Raw genomic sequence first — 15,448 nt, forward strand, 5'->3', positions numbered from 1 at the left:
GTATGGGCTAGTACATTCACAGCTTTTTTTTATATATTTTGGTAGCAGGAGCATAGAGAGGCAGACCCTGGCTTGTCAAGTGTAAGCCTCTTTCTGCAAAAACATTTTATCTATTTTATTGTACTAATATTTTCATAAATAGCACACTTTTCTTAGTGACATGTAGCACTTCTGACTTCCATTACTATTTATTAAGGCCATTTAATAGGGAAACAATGAGATGGCTAAAGTTATACTTAATTAAGCTAATGATAATTCTTACGTGGAAATGGCAATCTTGCCTTTAGCCTGTCTAGCTTTTTAGCAAGATATGGAAAGAATTTCTCAAAGTCCTGCCTAATTAATCGATACTCATATTCTGTGCTACTTTCATTTTCCAGTGGTACTCCTAATTGTACTAAGTCTCCTTCAACAATCTGGTATGGCTTCTGAGATTCACTGCAAACATTACTCACTCACACAAACTCCATTTAGACTCTTGTTATCCGTGATCACCACAGGCCATCAGCATCCTGCTTAAAGATGCAGTGATTATGATAAAACATCAGTGGGCAAGTTTTTGACAAAAGTTGGTAAGTAACACCCAAACCTCTACCCACAGTTACCTCAGTGTTGTCCAGTAGTAACGGCCAGTCTCATTCCAAACCAACTTGGTGCAGGCACCACACCACTTTCCCTGAAGGCTGCCAATCAGATGCCACTTCAGACTCTAGTACTACAGCCCCCTCAACTCTACTAGCATGCTGTTTCTTGCAAATACTTCTGTCTCAGTTTTGGCAGCCATCATTTGCCTCTTCTCCATCACCTGTCTGGCTTTCAAAAAACTGAATTCTGAAAGTACATGTGCCCTTCACACAGAAAAAAAACCCAGTAGCATCCACAATTTAACACAAAGCCAAATAAATCGAGCACCGAATCATGGGGAAAAATGAAAGGCAGCACTAATGCTAGCTACTCTCCATTACTGCAGCACAGTGTTATATTAATAAATTAGTCTCAGTACAGAAATATTACAATATTGCAAAATATTTCCACCCAGAAGTGTAGCTGGCCCTTATGATACCTGGTGCCACTCCCTGATGCAGTGCCCTCTCACGATCTCAATGTGAGGGTAACAAAAAGTCCCTTAGTTCTGGTGCTCACACACACACAATCAATCAGGGGCAGCAGACAACTGTAGATAAAAAAAACTCATGAAACACACAGCAGAGCAATCGGGGGCAACAGGGAAAACTCTCCTCTGATAAGCACTTGAGGAAACAGTATAATTTTCCTTAACCTTGAACCCAAAAAATGCACACAACTTCTGCGCGCTTGTGTTTAAATCCACGTTAGTGTGCAATGCACGCTGCACACATGGATCCTGAATTGCCTATGTCACTTCATTAAGAGATAGGTCTTGCAGCTTCATTAGGAGACAGGTCTTACAGCTGTAAAAGTGGGAGGGCACTCCCTCCCCCTTGCTCTATGGTTCCGGCTCCCTTGGGCACATTTAATATCAAGGCTTACTATTGTTAAATTTTCTTTTGTTTTATTAGCCAGATCAATTAGTGACATTATTCTCTTTATATTATCATATACATTCCTATTCAGAATAAATCCTGTTTGATCATTATCAATTAGAGAGGGAATAAATTGTTTTAATCTGTCTGTATGTATAGCCATAAATTATTTATAATCAACATTCAGCAAAGAAATCTGTCTATAAGATGAGCATTTTATTGGGTCCATATCTGTCTTTAATATTGGACTGAGTAAAGAGTAATGCCAAGAGGGGGACTGTTTCTAAGTTCTTGACCATATTAAAAACATCAAGTAGTATATTCAGAGATTCCTTAGTTATTAATTTATAGAATTCAGGGATGATACTGCCATTGCTGGGAGCTTTATTTATTTTTAACTTTTTAATACGTGACTTTAACTCAGAAATTGAAATAGGTTTATCTGTAGTATTAATCTGATCAATATTTAATTTTTTCTTAGTATATTTCCTTATATATTTTTTTTTCATTAGAGTCTAGTAACATGATTTCCTCATTTAATTTTGTAAAATAGTCCTTAAACTCTTTTACTATATCTTCTAATTCTGAAACGTTATGTTTGGAAGGTGAAAATATTTCTTAATATGATTGGACGTATTATATATTTTAGTTCTCACAGTTAAATTATGCAAATATTTTGAATTAACTGAATGATTTATAATTGTCATTCTCTCTAAGTTTATCTTTGTTTTGTGATTTAGAATCCCTAACTACTTACTTTTCATTTCATTTATTTGTTGTAATTTATCTGGGTTTGTATTTTGACTATTGAGTTGTAACTTACCTATTTTCTCTTGTAGTTCTATCAGATCTTTATCCCATTGCTTTTTCTTATAAACATATCAAGATATGCTCCTGCCATAAATGTATGCTTCGAAGGCATCCCATATGTATATCTTATACGTATCTTGAGTGTTATTAGAACTTAAATAGATTCCAATCTCTTTTTCTAGAAATTATTTAAATTCTTTTAAATTAGTTATATACGCAGGTATGCGTCTTATTGGATTGCTAAAATTTTATTTTAGTATAAGTTGGCAGGTTATTGCATTATGGTCAGAAAGCGGACATGTTATAGTCTTTACTCTATCTAAGCTATTTTTTTAAAATCCATGGAGATATATATATATATATATATATATATATATATATATATATATATATGGATCACCTTTAAAACCACGAAACCGCGTTTGCCCGACACACTAATGCCCGAAATGAAAAGACCGAAAACATAAAACGCCGACAACGCAAAACACCGAAAACCATTACACCAACACACTACACGTAAACAACACAGTACACTACATAACATATGCACTATCCCTAACCCAAACCCTAACCCTAAGGTCCGACACTACCGCACACTTACCCTACCTGCACCCTAACCCTAACTCACTTACCCACCCCTAAACCCACAGTCCTCGCTATCGCACACACCCTACCTGCACCCTAACCCTAACTCACTTAACCCACCCCTAACCCACAGTCCTCGCCATCGCACACACACCCTACCTGCACCCTAACCCTAACTCACTTAACCCACCCCTAACCCACAGTCCCTCACCATCACACACACACCCTACCTGCACCCTAACCCTAACTCACTTAACCCACCCCTAACCCACAGTCCCTCACCATCGCACACACACCCTACCTGCACCCTAACCCTAACTCACTTAACCCACCCCTAACCCACAGTCCCTCACTATCGCACACTTACCTGTCCACTCCCTAACACTAAATCCCTCACTCGATCGCACACTTACCGAGTCCGTCGGGTTCTCACCTTTTCGGTCATCTCTGTATTCTCGTCCCGTCGGATTCCGTTTCGGGCAAACGCGACTTCGAGATTTTAAAGGTGACCCATATATATATATATATATATATATTCTATCAGTTCTTGCTTGTGTTCCATGTCTGTGAGAGTAGTGTGTAAAGAAGAGCCAGTCTGGGACTGCATAATCTTGAATGTCTCTGAGTTGCACTAGGTCTATACATTTTTTAAGTTCTTTAGCTGATGGAAAGAGTTTTCTTTTTTTTTGTGTGGAGTTCGACTCTTCTCTTTTGTTATACAATTGAAATCTCCTGCAGTTATAAGACTTCCTTTTAATTGATTTATGATTTGTTCTATTTGTTTCTTTTCAGATTTTACTCCTATCCCAGGAAACCAATATAGATTTATGAATGTGTTTTGTTAATTTCCAGTGTAACTGAACACATTAAGCCTTTATCATCTTTATAGGTATTAATTATTTTAGGTGCAGGGATGTTTTTTTCCCATAGTATTCTTATACCTCTTCTTTTTTGAGTATGATGTGAGCTTGATAGCACAGTATACATTTTGGGATTAAGCCTATTAATATCAGATTGTAACAAGTGTGTCTCTTGTAAAAAAATAATCTGAGAATTGAGTGACCTTAAGTATCTAAATAAATTCTCTCTTACAGGCATTATTTAGGCCAGCAATATTTAATGATATACAATTTAAAAATGTCATTATGTTATGTCAGTGGGATTAACATTTTGTTTTGTAGGATTTATACTATATATAACTTTTTTAATCTCCTCTGTATACTGGTATCTTGTAAATGAATATGTAAGTAGTGACTAAGCTTATAAATACAGAAATTTTATGAAGGATTTTTATAGACACCCTGAGCCTTGAACTAATTCCTATTAACTGTAAAAATTATATTACTCTTTCTCCTCCCACCTGGTGTCTAAAACTCCTTGCTCAGAAAGTAATGCTATCCAAGCATTTCCTTCCATTCAATAGCAAACAAAGAAGATCTAACCATCAGTCTGCTACAGATTCTGTAATTATTCTTAAGTATAAAATTAACAAAATATATCATCAATTCACTCTCTAGGACATATAACAGTAGTAGGAGTACTACTACTAGTACAATAGTAGTCGGAGCAATTGGTCTTGTAAAAAGAATTTACAATCGTATTTAGATATGGTACCAATTCATGTAACACTGTATGGATTGCTGAAGGAGTCATTACTGGGTACACTGTGGGTGCTGCGAAGAGCACTTTTGGCTAACATCAGAGAGTGAAACAATACTAATTTCATGAACTTAAATCGTACTTTGACTTAGGAATGGGGTCCATTCCCGTCATGGTATTAGAAACCCAAAAGACTTGGAGAAATTAAAAATGGCAGAAAACATATAACAGCTTATTAGGGTTTGAAGGATAAACCTTCTTCATCTTATTTTGTCATTTCATTAATAAAAGTAAGTACAAGGAAAGAAACACATTTATATTGCAGTATATGAGAGTAAATGTGTGTGTTTCTGTTAATTTTAGGTTTCATTCGGCTTATTAAAATTAAAGTCTTCACTTTAAGACTTAACTATACATCCTAAGTACTTACTTATTTCATACTTATTCCTAACCTCCTTCTTCTCTTCTCACTTTACTTTTCAAACCCCCCCTTTTTGTTGTTGAAAGAAAATGTTTAAATTCAGAACTGTTTTATAACACTTTTGAAAACTAGCAAGTTATAACATTCTAAATAAGAATAGTATGAATTGTGCATGTGGATAAATACTTTAACCAACAACATAAGGCTAACACTACTTGCAAAGCACTTAGTACTCAAGTTATATCAGACATCAATGTATAGGCAAACAGTACTCTGAGATATTAGCTGTGACATGTCAGTGAATTATTACTTTTATACATCAGTTATTAAACTTTTCTCAAAAGACATCAAAACATCAGTTTGTTTGAGAATAAGATACATGTCACTGTTATGTTTAACACAATGCTCAGCAAATGTAATGTGCCCGCATTACATTTTATATCAAATCTTGGCTTACATCTAAATAGTTAAGACATTCATTCAACTTGCATAACTTTTGTTCTGAATAGAATAAAGGCTAGTCATGTACCATATTTGCTAAGGTATTAAAATGGCTGAAAAAAATGACAATATGATAATCCTATCTAATTTGCAGCAATTAATATTGCCAAATACAATATCATGTTTTAATACTGCTGAAGAATTTCCACACTTCAAAAAATGCATCTATTGAAATTACTAGTGGGTTACCAAAGGTTACGAATGTTAGTAAATGGTAGGATTGACTAGTATATGCTTTGGGATACTCAGCCTCTGTTGAACTTGGAAATAACTTAAAGACAGACTTTTTTATTTATATAGTCTGCTGTCTGATTAAAACTACTTGACTCCTGTGTTATAACTTCCTCTGCCCTCCAAAAGCCTTTGTCTTAGCTATAGTGTTTTATTAAAATAATAGAGAGAACTGTTTTGAATAATATTGTTATGTTTCATTCACCTTTTAATAATAATAAAATATATATATATATATATATATATATATATATATATATATATATATATATATATATATATCATGACTTAGCTTCACTTTAGTATGACAAGTTCTCCACTGTAAAGTTCTGCAACACTGCTTTGTTAAGATTTTGCCTATTTCTCTTGAGTAGGGTTGCCTATTTTTCACTGTATTTCCATACAAACCAGTTTGCTTATTCACAGAAGCAGTCTGCATATCAGTATTGCAAAATAGCCAGACATGTGGCATGCTATCTAAATGGACAGCTGAATCAATACAAGCTGACACCTGAGTAAGTGGATTGAGAAAGAGGTATGTGTACAGAGTTTCATTCAGACAGATAGACATGCAGATATATAGTATATGACACTGTGTCAATACAATGAGCTACACACTCGAGATATGATTTCAGACCTAATTAGTAATCCAGGGCTTCGTGACTGTATTTAGGATTCTAGAATGTTACTGCTGTTGATGGCATACTGCACTTAGTTTGCATATAAAAAAGAACATAAATAAATCAATGATAATTTAATTTTCTTAAGTATTGTTCAGAATGGTAATGTATTCATATAGCCAGCTAGTCTCCCTATTAAGGTAAATTCAGCTGTTAAGAAATTAACTATTAACTAGTGCTTATTCATGCAGTTTTACGAAGCCGTTTCATTACTGTAAACTTATTCTTTCAGCTGCACCTGTTAGGGGTCGCCACAGCAGATCAACTATTTCCATTTCTTCCTGTCCTCTGCATCTTGCTCTGTCACACCAACCACCTGCATGTCCTCTCTCACCACATCTATAAACCTTATCTTAGGCCTTCCTCTTTTCCTGTTACCTGGCAGCTTTATCCTTAGCATCTTTTTCCCAATACACTCTGCATCCCTCCTCAGCACATGTCCAAACCAACATAATCTTGCCTCTCTGGCTTTGTCTCCAAACCTTCCAACCTGGGCTTACCCTCTAATATACTTATTCCTAATCCTGTCCATCCTTGTCACACCCAGTGCAAATCTTAACATCTTCAACTCTGCCATGTCAAGCTCTGACTCCTGCCTTTTTGTCAATGCCACTGTCTCCAACCCGTATAACATAGCTGGTCTCATTACCCTCTTGTAGACCTTCCCTTTCACTCTTACTGGTACTCGTCTGTCACAAATCACTCCTGACACTCTTCTCCACCCACTCCATCCTGCCTGTACTCTCTTTTTTACCTCTCTTCCATACTCACCATTACTCTGAACTGTTGATCCCAAGTACTTAAACTCATTCACCTTCGCCACCTCTTCTCCCTGCATTCTCACCATTCCTCTGCCCATTACTGTATACACATAATCTAATTTATTTTGGCTAGGTTATAATATGATCTCCATTTCATTATTTTACTCTCCTGTTTAATCTAAGTGAAGGGAAATGCTAACTAAAAAATGCAAGGGATATACTGGTTGTTCATTCTTGAAAATAGTATCTATAAACATTGCTATGGTAACCAGAAGCATTTCCAGTTTATAGATCGCATCATTGCATCTGCCACCTTGTATACAGCAGCTGAAGGAATTACTAGATTGTGTAAAGCTTGTGCTCTCGCGACTGAGGTGGGAAAAAGGTTTTTGAACAACCACTATAAGGTAAGAGCTATATTTCGTTTGCTCATGCGTTTTTCCTGTCAGTACAGCTTACAATTTAACTGCAATTCTGCCCAGAGGCATTATCATACCAAGATTCTGAGCCCATTAAAACATGAAACTCACTACAATACAACATTTGTGGCTATCTTTACACCACGGAAAGTACTGCACTTCATTTAGTTAAATCCAGACAAGGTTAAACCACCAAACAGCTCTATGTTGAAATATCAAGTGAGATCCGAAATATATTGTCTGACAGCAGCCATTCAATGCAGTCACCACTAAACATGATCCACATCCATAGCTGCACAAACATATTTGCAATACCCATTATATTACCATCAAAACTTAAAGGGAACTACTGCATTGCATTCATTCATTTTTGTATATTTATATCACAGACTTAAATGGAATAAATGAAAGTGAAAAGGACACATACATTACATCTATTCTACACTCATACCCTACCAGTAAACTTCAATAAATTCTGACTGCATCACTACCAAATACATTTTACCTCTAATAATTTTACATAAATGCAAATAATTATTGAATTATATAGAACATTTGTGAAAGAAAAGGAAGAAAAGAAGAAAATGTTGATTTATATTTGATTAAATGTATATTTCTACTTGTTTAAGACTGGCTATATACATACACAGACTGTGAGATTTATAACTATTGCTATGACGATACAAATTAAATAGCTGAAGTTACCTTGTTGTAAGATGCTAGTGGATGTTGAGTCTGAGATTCTGCTTTACTTTGTATAACTTAATCTGATGAGTTGTGTTAAATGAAGAACATTATTGGTTATTTGGTGATTAGTTAAAAAGAAAAAATAAATAAATAAGTAATTTTTCTTTTAATTTCTTCTTCTTTTCACTGGTTTTCCAGTTATTTCTTTCTGCTTGCCTCTTTAATGAGCTGTTATTCCATTCCATAGCTTCTGTTTTTTCCAGTACATCTTTTCTTTTTAAGTATGATATAGCACTGTCCAGGTCTTCAAAGATTTTTGTTTCATCTGTAAGAAATATTTTCAGTCTAACTGGGAAGAGCAGGTGTACTTTGATCTGATGTTTTTTTGAGTTCTTTTATTAAAGGTATAAAGGTTTTTTTCTTCTAGACATCACTACAGATGAAAAATCATTGTCAAACCTTATTATTTGGTCCTGCATTTTTATAGGGGACTTAGCCCAATCTGTCTTTAGTATCTAATTTTTGTCTTGCGTAGAGAAACATCTTACCACTGTAGATCTTGGATTTGACTTCTTTGAGAGGGATGCTGTTTTGGATAAAGATCTATGGGCTCGTTCGATGCCAAAAGACATGCCTTCTGGGAGATTAAGGGTTTTAGGGATCAAGTTGATAAAAGTTTGTCATGTTGTCATTTTCAATGACTTTAGGTAAACTAAAAATTCTGATATCATTCCTGCGGGATCTGTTTTCTAAATCATCAATCTTTTCCAGCAACAAGGTGTTTTGTTTCAGTAAAAATTCCATATTATGTTCATCTTCTGTCAGTCTTCCTTCAAAGTCATTCAAGGCTTCCTCTATCCCTGAAATCTGACTTTTTGTTGATTTACTGTTTCTTGTATTTGTTCCATTTGTCTAGAAGTGTTTTCTTTGACGATTTCAATTTTGTTGTCCATTTTATCCATTTTGAGAGAAAGCTCTTGTAAGCTGGTAAAAACAAGGTGTATATCCTTCCTTAATGAAGAGTCCTGAGAGGTTTCTTTTGTGTGACTCATTTTAGAGTTTGAAGACAGAAAACGTCCAAGTGATATTTTGACAGGAAATTATAAGTTTAAACAATTCTTTTTTGGATATTTCTTCATTAAATATTACAACTTAAAAATATTTGTTGAAAAAAAACTGGACGGAATAATTAAAAAATGAAATTTCCCGTCAGGATTGAAAAAAACTATAGCAGAACTGATGAAAGCTGCTGTTAGTCAGTCAGCATCTTGGCCACGCCCTCCTCCAGGCTCTACTTGAGGTCAGGTATTCAAAGGAAGATCCTCATCATTTTAATGCTATCTGCTGAGCTGCTCACTTGTGGATAATTCAGCACTGCATCTATAAGTTTGTCTGAGTATCCAGACATATTTGTAAATCTGGGTCCTTGGTACATCCAGTGGATACCCTTTCTCTATATCAGTGAGATACTAACAATAATAACTTTGGTTTTATTCTGCTGTATCTATATATCTACACAGAATAAAAGCACCTGCAATCACGCTAAAGCACTTTAGGTAGTACAGTATGTGGAATAACATTAAACTTAGTATTAGGTAAATTACGCACCCACATTCTATCATCAACCTGAACTGTGCTGCCCTTCCATAGTGGCAAATATAATGCCTCATTAATTTTTCCAAAGTTTCTCTTGATAAAGCAGGTGTAATATGGCTTACCCTGGTTCATTCATGTCTTCTTTGCTTTCTGACAAGTAGTTGCTAGGCACATATCCTTCTTGCCTGAAAAGAAAATCAAGTTTAATTAAGTGGCTTGCAAATGCTTATAATCTGAAATCAGAAACTTAATTGTTTATATCAAAGTGTTTTATAAAAGTAATGCATTTATCTAATAGAACATTACTACATAATTGTGGGTGGTGCAGTGGTGCAGGGGTTAGCATTGTTGACTCACAGCAAGAGGTTATCCGGTTAGATTCTTGGTTGGGGTGCCTTCTGTGTGGAGTCTGCATGCCCTCCCTGCATTCATGTGGCTTTGCTTCAGTTTCTTCCCACATTCCAAAGACATGTATCTGGAGTGTTTATCCCTGAGCCTCTGCTGAAAATGGGGTCTGTCTCAATCAGACTTTCCCAGTATACAAATGTAAAATAAATAAGTTCAAGTTTATTTAGGTGGCAGTTTACCAACTGTAATAGCAATCAAAATAAGCAGCATAAACAATTAACAGACAGATAATAAACAACACATATATATATATATATTATATATATATAGCTAAATAAATATGTGAAAATGTCACGTGAAACATCATGGATTATTAGCATACCTTCTTCTTATCCTCTTTTAGTCATGTACCCTTCAAACTTGATTGCACTTATTTTAGCAGAACTTTTCTTTACCAACTATATAGCATGCAATACTAGAAGAATGATCCCCTAGAAAAGTGCACCATCTGAATATTAAAAGTAAGTAAATCTCTTTTATATATTTCCTCCTAGTATTTAGTCATTAAAATATGTACACTATTTCCTTTATTATACATTAATCCAACTCTTTCATCCTTAATATACTAAACACAGCAGAGTTCATTAATATTTGCATAGCACATAACTTTTGCCACAATGTGATCGCTCTTTAAAACATGATTCTTAGCTGCTATGATTTAAGTATAGTACTGTGATTTTGGCCCTCAGTTACAGTTATTCTTTTTAGATTTACTGACATTTCTCATAAAGTCAAACTTGTTTATGAGTAGATAACTTATTAAATAAATAAACTGAGCCTATACATAGATTCACTGCCACTAACAATATAGAATCTAGTATATAAAGACCTTTTATTGTAAAAATGAGAAAAGTGCTCCCTTTTCCGGTACAATCTGGTCTGATTTTTAAAGGCCATTGTTATGACTTTTAATGTATTTTTATTTAATTTTACTTATTATTTATTTTATTTGTGACCTATACTAGGCCAACTGGGGCAAGACAAAAACACCCTTTTTCAGTATCAACGTAGGGAGAAAAGAGTTGCAGTAAGAAAAAATGTTGCCATACATATTTTTTCAGAGACTAGGACAATGTGATATGCAGGGTAACAACAGTAATACTATTTCCTTATAAGAAATCTCAGAAGATAAAGGTGAAATATAAAAAGAAGTTTGTACAAATACATGTGCATGTTTGAACAGCATGAGATCCAAGATGATCATTAGATACTGCCAGTTAGGATGGTAAGCTGAAGTTTATGTGGTACAAGGTCTGATGCCCTCGTTTGCCTGCATGCTCTTGAGCAAATCACTTTACTAAACAGTGCTTTGGATTTGACTCCTCAATGGTCCCTGCACTTCAAACCTAGCGACTACCTTACGGGCAAAGAAAAAGTTTGAAAATCAGTTTTACAAATATATGTTCATATATAGATAACATGAAATGCAGTAAAATTATATGTATGCATTTTAACAAATACTCTTATTAACATATTTACATTTAAAGCTGTATTGTAATTCCTAGTTTTCACACAGATTTTGGTAGTGAAAGTATGACTTGTTTAGGGTAATGGTAGTTTTAGACAAAGGTCAGGAAAACAAGATGTTAGTGTTACAGGTAAAGAGGGTCACATAGCATATAAAAATAGTATGTCAGTAGATATATTAATCTGAAATAAATTAGTTAGAGCTGGGGAAGGATTTACTAGGTTAATTATAATATTGGGATGATTATGATTTTATATGGTATGGTACATAGCTGACTATAGTTTGATATGGTAAATAGCTGACTATAGTTTGATATAAAAATACACTTTATTCAGCTGATTTTACTGTATTTATGTGTCATCCTACTTTATAGGTTCATAGGTAGGTACTAGGCTATCAGTCCAAGGGCCTCTGTAAGCCTAGCCAACAAGGTTCCCTGGCTTATGCCACCCAAGAAAGTTATTTTCCTGTGCCACTGTTGAGCAGCAAAACAGAAGTGATCCCCGAGTGCTAATGAAGAACTTTGCTTGACATAGATGGGTAGCCTGTTCCAGAGTATGGGAAGTCTCTGGGACAGGAATCTATTCCTCCAGCACATCCTGTTTATTGTGGTGACAAGGTTTAGGTCCCTAGAGCGTGTAGCTCAGAGGGATTAGGATTTCTTTAGGTGTAGCATGTCCAACAGCTCTGGGTTTGACATAGCTTTATATGTTAGGTAAGAGATCACCTCGGAGTAGGTGATATGCTATGGAGTAAAGCTGGAGTTTTTTGAGGTGGTCAGTGTAGGGCATTTGTTTGAGGTTAGTAATCCTCTTTGTGAGGTACTTCTGTGACCTTTCCAGCTGTTGCAGATGTCTTGTGAGGTACATTCCAAAACAGGCATTGTACTCTATAATGGGTCTAAAGAGTGTCGAGTAGAGGGGAACAATTACCTCTTTTTTCCTGGATGAGAACCCTTTTTTGATGACGTGTGCCATATAGAAGGACTTTCTGACTACTGTGGTGATGTGACTATCAAAGAAGAGACTACTGTCCACCTGGGTCCCAAGGTCTCTTATCACACTTTTGGTGTTAAGTAGATTGCTGCCTATGTGGTAGTTCATGGGTACAGAGTTTTTACCAAAGGGGATGACACTGCATATTTTGGCATTGAGCTTGAGGCCATGGCTCTGACACCAGGCATCTGTCTTAGCGAGGCCCTTTTGTAGGATGTCCACATCATTTGGGGACTTGACTATGGCTCCTAGTTTGCAGTCATCTGTGAACTTCATTAGCCAGATGCCTTCTGTGTTAGCCTGTACATCAGAGAAGTAGATACCAAACAGGAGAGGTCCCAGGACGGAACCCTTTGGTACTCCACTTGTCACTGGTTTGAGGTCAGATTTGGAGTCTGCAACTTTTACAGTGTGGGTTCTGTCAGTGAGCCGGTTGGCAACCCATCTTGTGACGTAGGGATTTATACCTAGTTTTGTGAGTTTATATATAATTCCAGAATGGGGGATGGTGTCGAAAGCCTTGGCGAGGTCAAGATAGTCTGTGTGAACCACCTTACTCTCATCTACGGCTTTGGTGACAGCCTCAAATAAGTCAATCAGGTTCAGGAGGCATGATCTGCCTTTCACAAACCTGAACTGGGTTTTATCCAGAGTTTGCAGGTTACCAATGTCTTTGTTTATGAGTTCCATGATAATACGTTCCATGGCTTGCAGACCAGGCTCGTCAGGCTAATAGGTCGATAGTTCCTGGGATCAGTAGTGGCTCCCCCTTTGCAGTCGCTGTGTGCCATTCAGTGGGCACAAAGCCTGATGCGAGGCTATTATTGAACACGGTGCTTAAGTGGAGAGCCAGTTCGTTCTGAAGTGAAGTGAGGCTATTATTGAACACGGTGCTTAAGTGGAGAGCCAGTTCGTTCTGAAGTTTGTGTAAAATGCAGCCTTGGATGTTGTCCGGTCCCATGGATGCTGTGTTTTTGGCTTTAGAGAGTGCAGCTTTTACCTGCGTAGTTGTGATTACAGGGACTCTGCATTCTTCCTGTATAGATATGGACCCTTTAGGGGGTGGGGGGAGTAAAGGTAGTACTGAACCTATCTGCCAGGATGTTGGCAATATCAGTTGGTTCTGTAATTTTTGTGCCAATGTGCTGTAACTCAGAGCAGATCTGGGTGTTGCCATCGACATTCTTGACATAGCTATAGAATGCTTTGTGGTTGTCCTTAGAATTAGTGGAGAATTTGTTTTCTTAACTAGCTTTGGAGGATCTTATAAGGGATCTCAGCTTCTTACTGAGGCTGACCAGGGAGCTCCTCCACTCATAGGATTTTACTCTCTTTTGCAACAGTTTCTTCCTTCTGTTGTACAGTTTGTTTATGGCAGGGGACCACCAGATTGGCTTCCTTTTTTTGGAGGATAGCGTCTTGGTTCTGTTTGGGAAAGCACGATCTATGCACTCGTGTAAGTACTTATAGAGTGCATCTGTGTAGGATTCAGCAGTTGTAACTGTATTGTCCATCTGCATGGGTGTCATGAAGTTCACCACTTCTGTCTTAAGAAGCATGAAGTTAGCTTTGAAGAAATTTTTTACTGTGGTTTCCTTAATGGGGATGGGGGCGGGATGTGGATATCAAGGGTGATTAGCTTATGGTCGGATCGGACCAACAAGGAGTTGGCTTCAGGTGTGGAACACTGGTCACTCATGTTGGTAATGACTAGGTCTAGAATATTGTTGCCCCTGGTGGGGGTGTGGATAAGTTGATCCAGGGCATTGGAGCTTATGAATTCCACAAAGCGTTGATATAAGGAGTTGGTACACGAGTAGTTTTCCCAGTTAATGGTGGGGTAGTTGACGTCGCCCATTATTAGGGTGTTTGGTTGAACCCTAATATTTTCCAGTACATCAAGAAAAGAGGAGTGGGAATCCTGGGGCATGGTGGGGGATCTGTAGCAAGCTACAATTTGGAATGCAGTTTTGCCCAGAGTTAGTTGCACTTGGATAACCTCGGATGCATTATGCTGAGCAACTAGCCTGGAGGTGTGGATATCCTTATTGAATATGGACACACCTCCACCTTTGGTGTTCCTGTCCAGGTTACATGGCCGAAAAGTGTGGTATGAGTTATAGCCTGGTAGTGCAGGGGTGCTCTCTGGAGCCTTGAACCAGGTCTCAGTCACTGCACAGATATCAATGTTCTCCATTTTAAGGAGTGCCTCGAGTGAATGCATTTTGAAATTTAGACTTCTATCATTGAGTAGCATTACCCTCAGTTTTTGCTTGCCTGTTCCTGTTACGGTGGTGAATTTGTTATTTGAACCTTGCCTAAAAAAAGGTACTATAGGGGCAGCAAGAGCCTTAGCCAATATCCGGAATCCCAGGGGCGACAGGTGCAGGCCATCTGTGGAAAATCATCGTGCTCTGTCGACCATGTCATCCCAAGCAGACAGATACTGGATCCCCTTAGAATGACACCAGAAGCTTAGTCAATTGTTGAAGTCAATCATTTAGTCCTTGTACTGCGGTATCATTCTGGGCAATGGCAGAATGCTACTTAGGGCTAGGGTCATACCTGCCTGGGCTAGAAGATCGGAGAGCTCTTCCATGTCTCTTTTCATGTAATCCAGGGAGGTACGTCTCAGGTCATTCACACCAACATGGACAATTACAGAGTCATATTTCTACTTGTTGTGGAGTGACCTGAGTGTGTGGGTTATGTGACAGATCCTGGCACCTGCCAGGCAGATGACAGTAACCCTCTCCTTGTTTAGCCTGGTGAGTGGGACATCAGT

General features: G+C 37.1%; 1 protein-coding gene across 1 annotated transcript in view; it reads right to left on the reverse strand.

The window, feature by feature from the left end:
• Nucleotides 1–15,448, reverse strand: part of BMX (BMX non-receptor tyrosine kinase) — a 1,099,638-nt gene that overhangs the window by 513,790 nt on the left and 570,400 nt on the right. The window contains exon 7 of the mRNA XM_044072793.1: nt 9,915–9,977. Within this exon, the coding sequence (XP_043928728.1) occupies nt 9,915–9,977 (63 nt within the window). The remainder of the gene's footprint in view (nt 1–9,914; nt 9,978–15,448) is intronic.

This window comes from Protopterus annectens, chromosome 5.part1 (assembly GCF_019279795.1).
Source record: "Protopterus annectens isolate FY-2018-M chromosome 5.part1, PAN1.0, whole genome shotgun sequence".
Classification (NCBI taxonomy): domain Eukaryota; kingdom Metazoa; phylum Chordata; order Ceratodontiformes; family Protopteridae; genus Protopterus; species Protopterus annectens.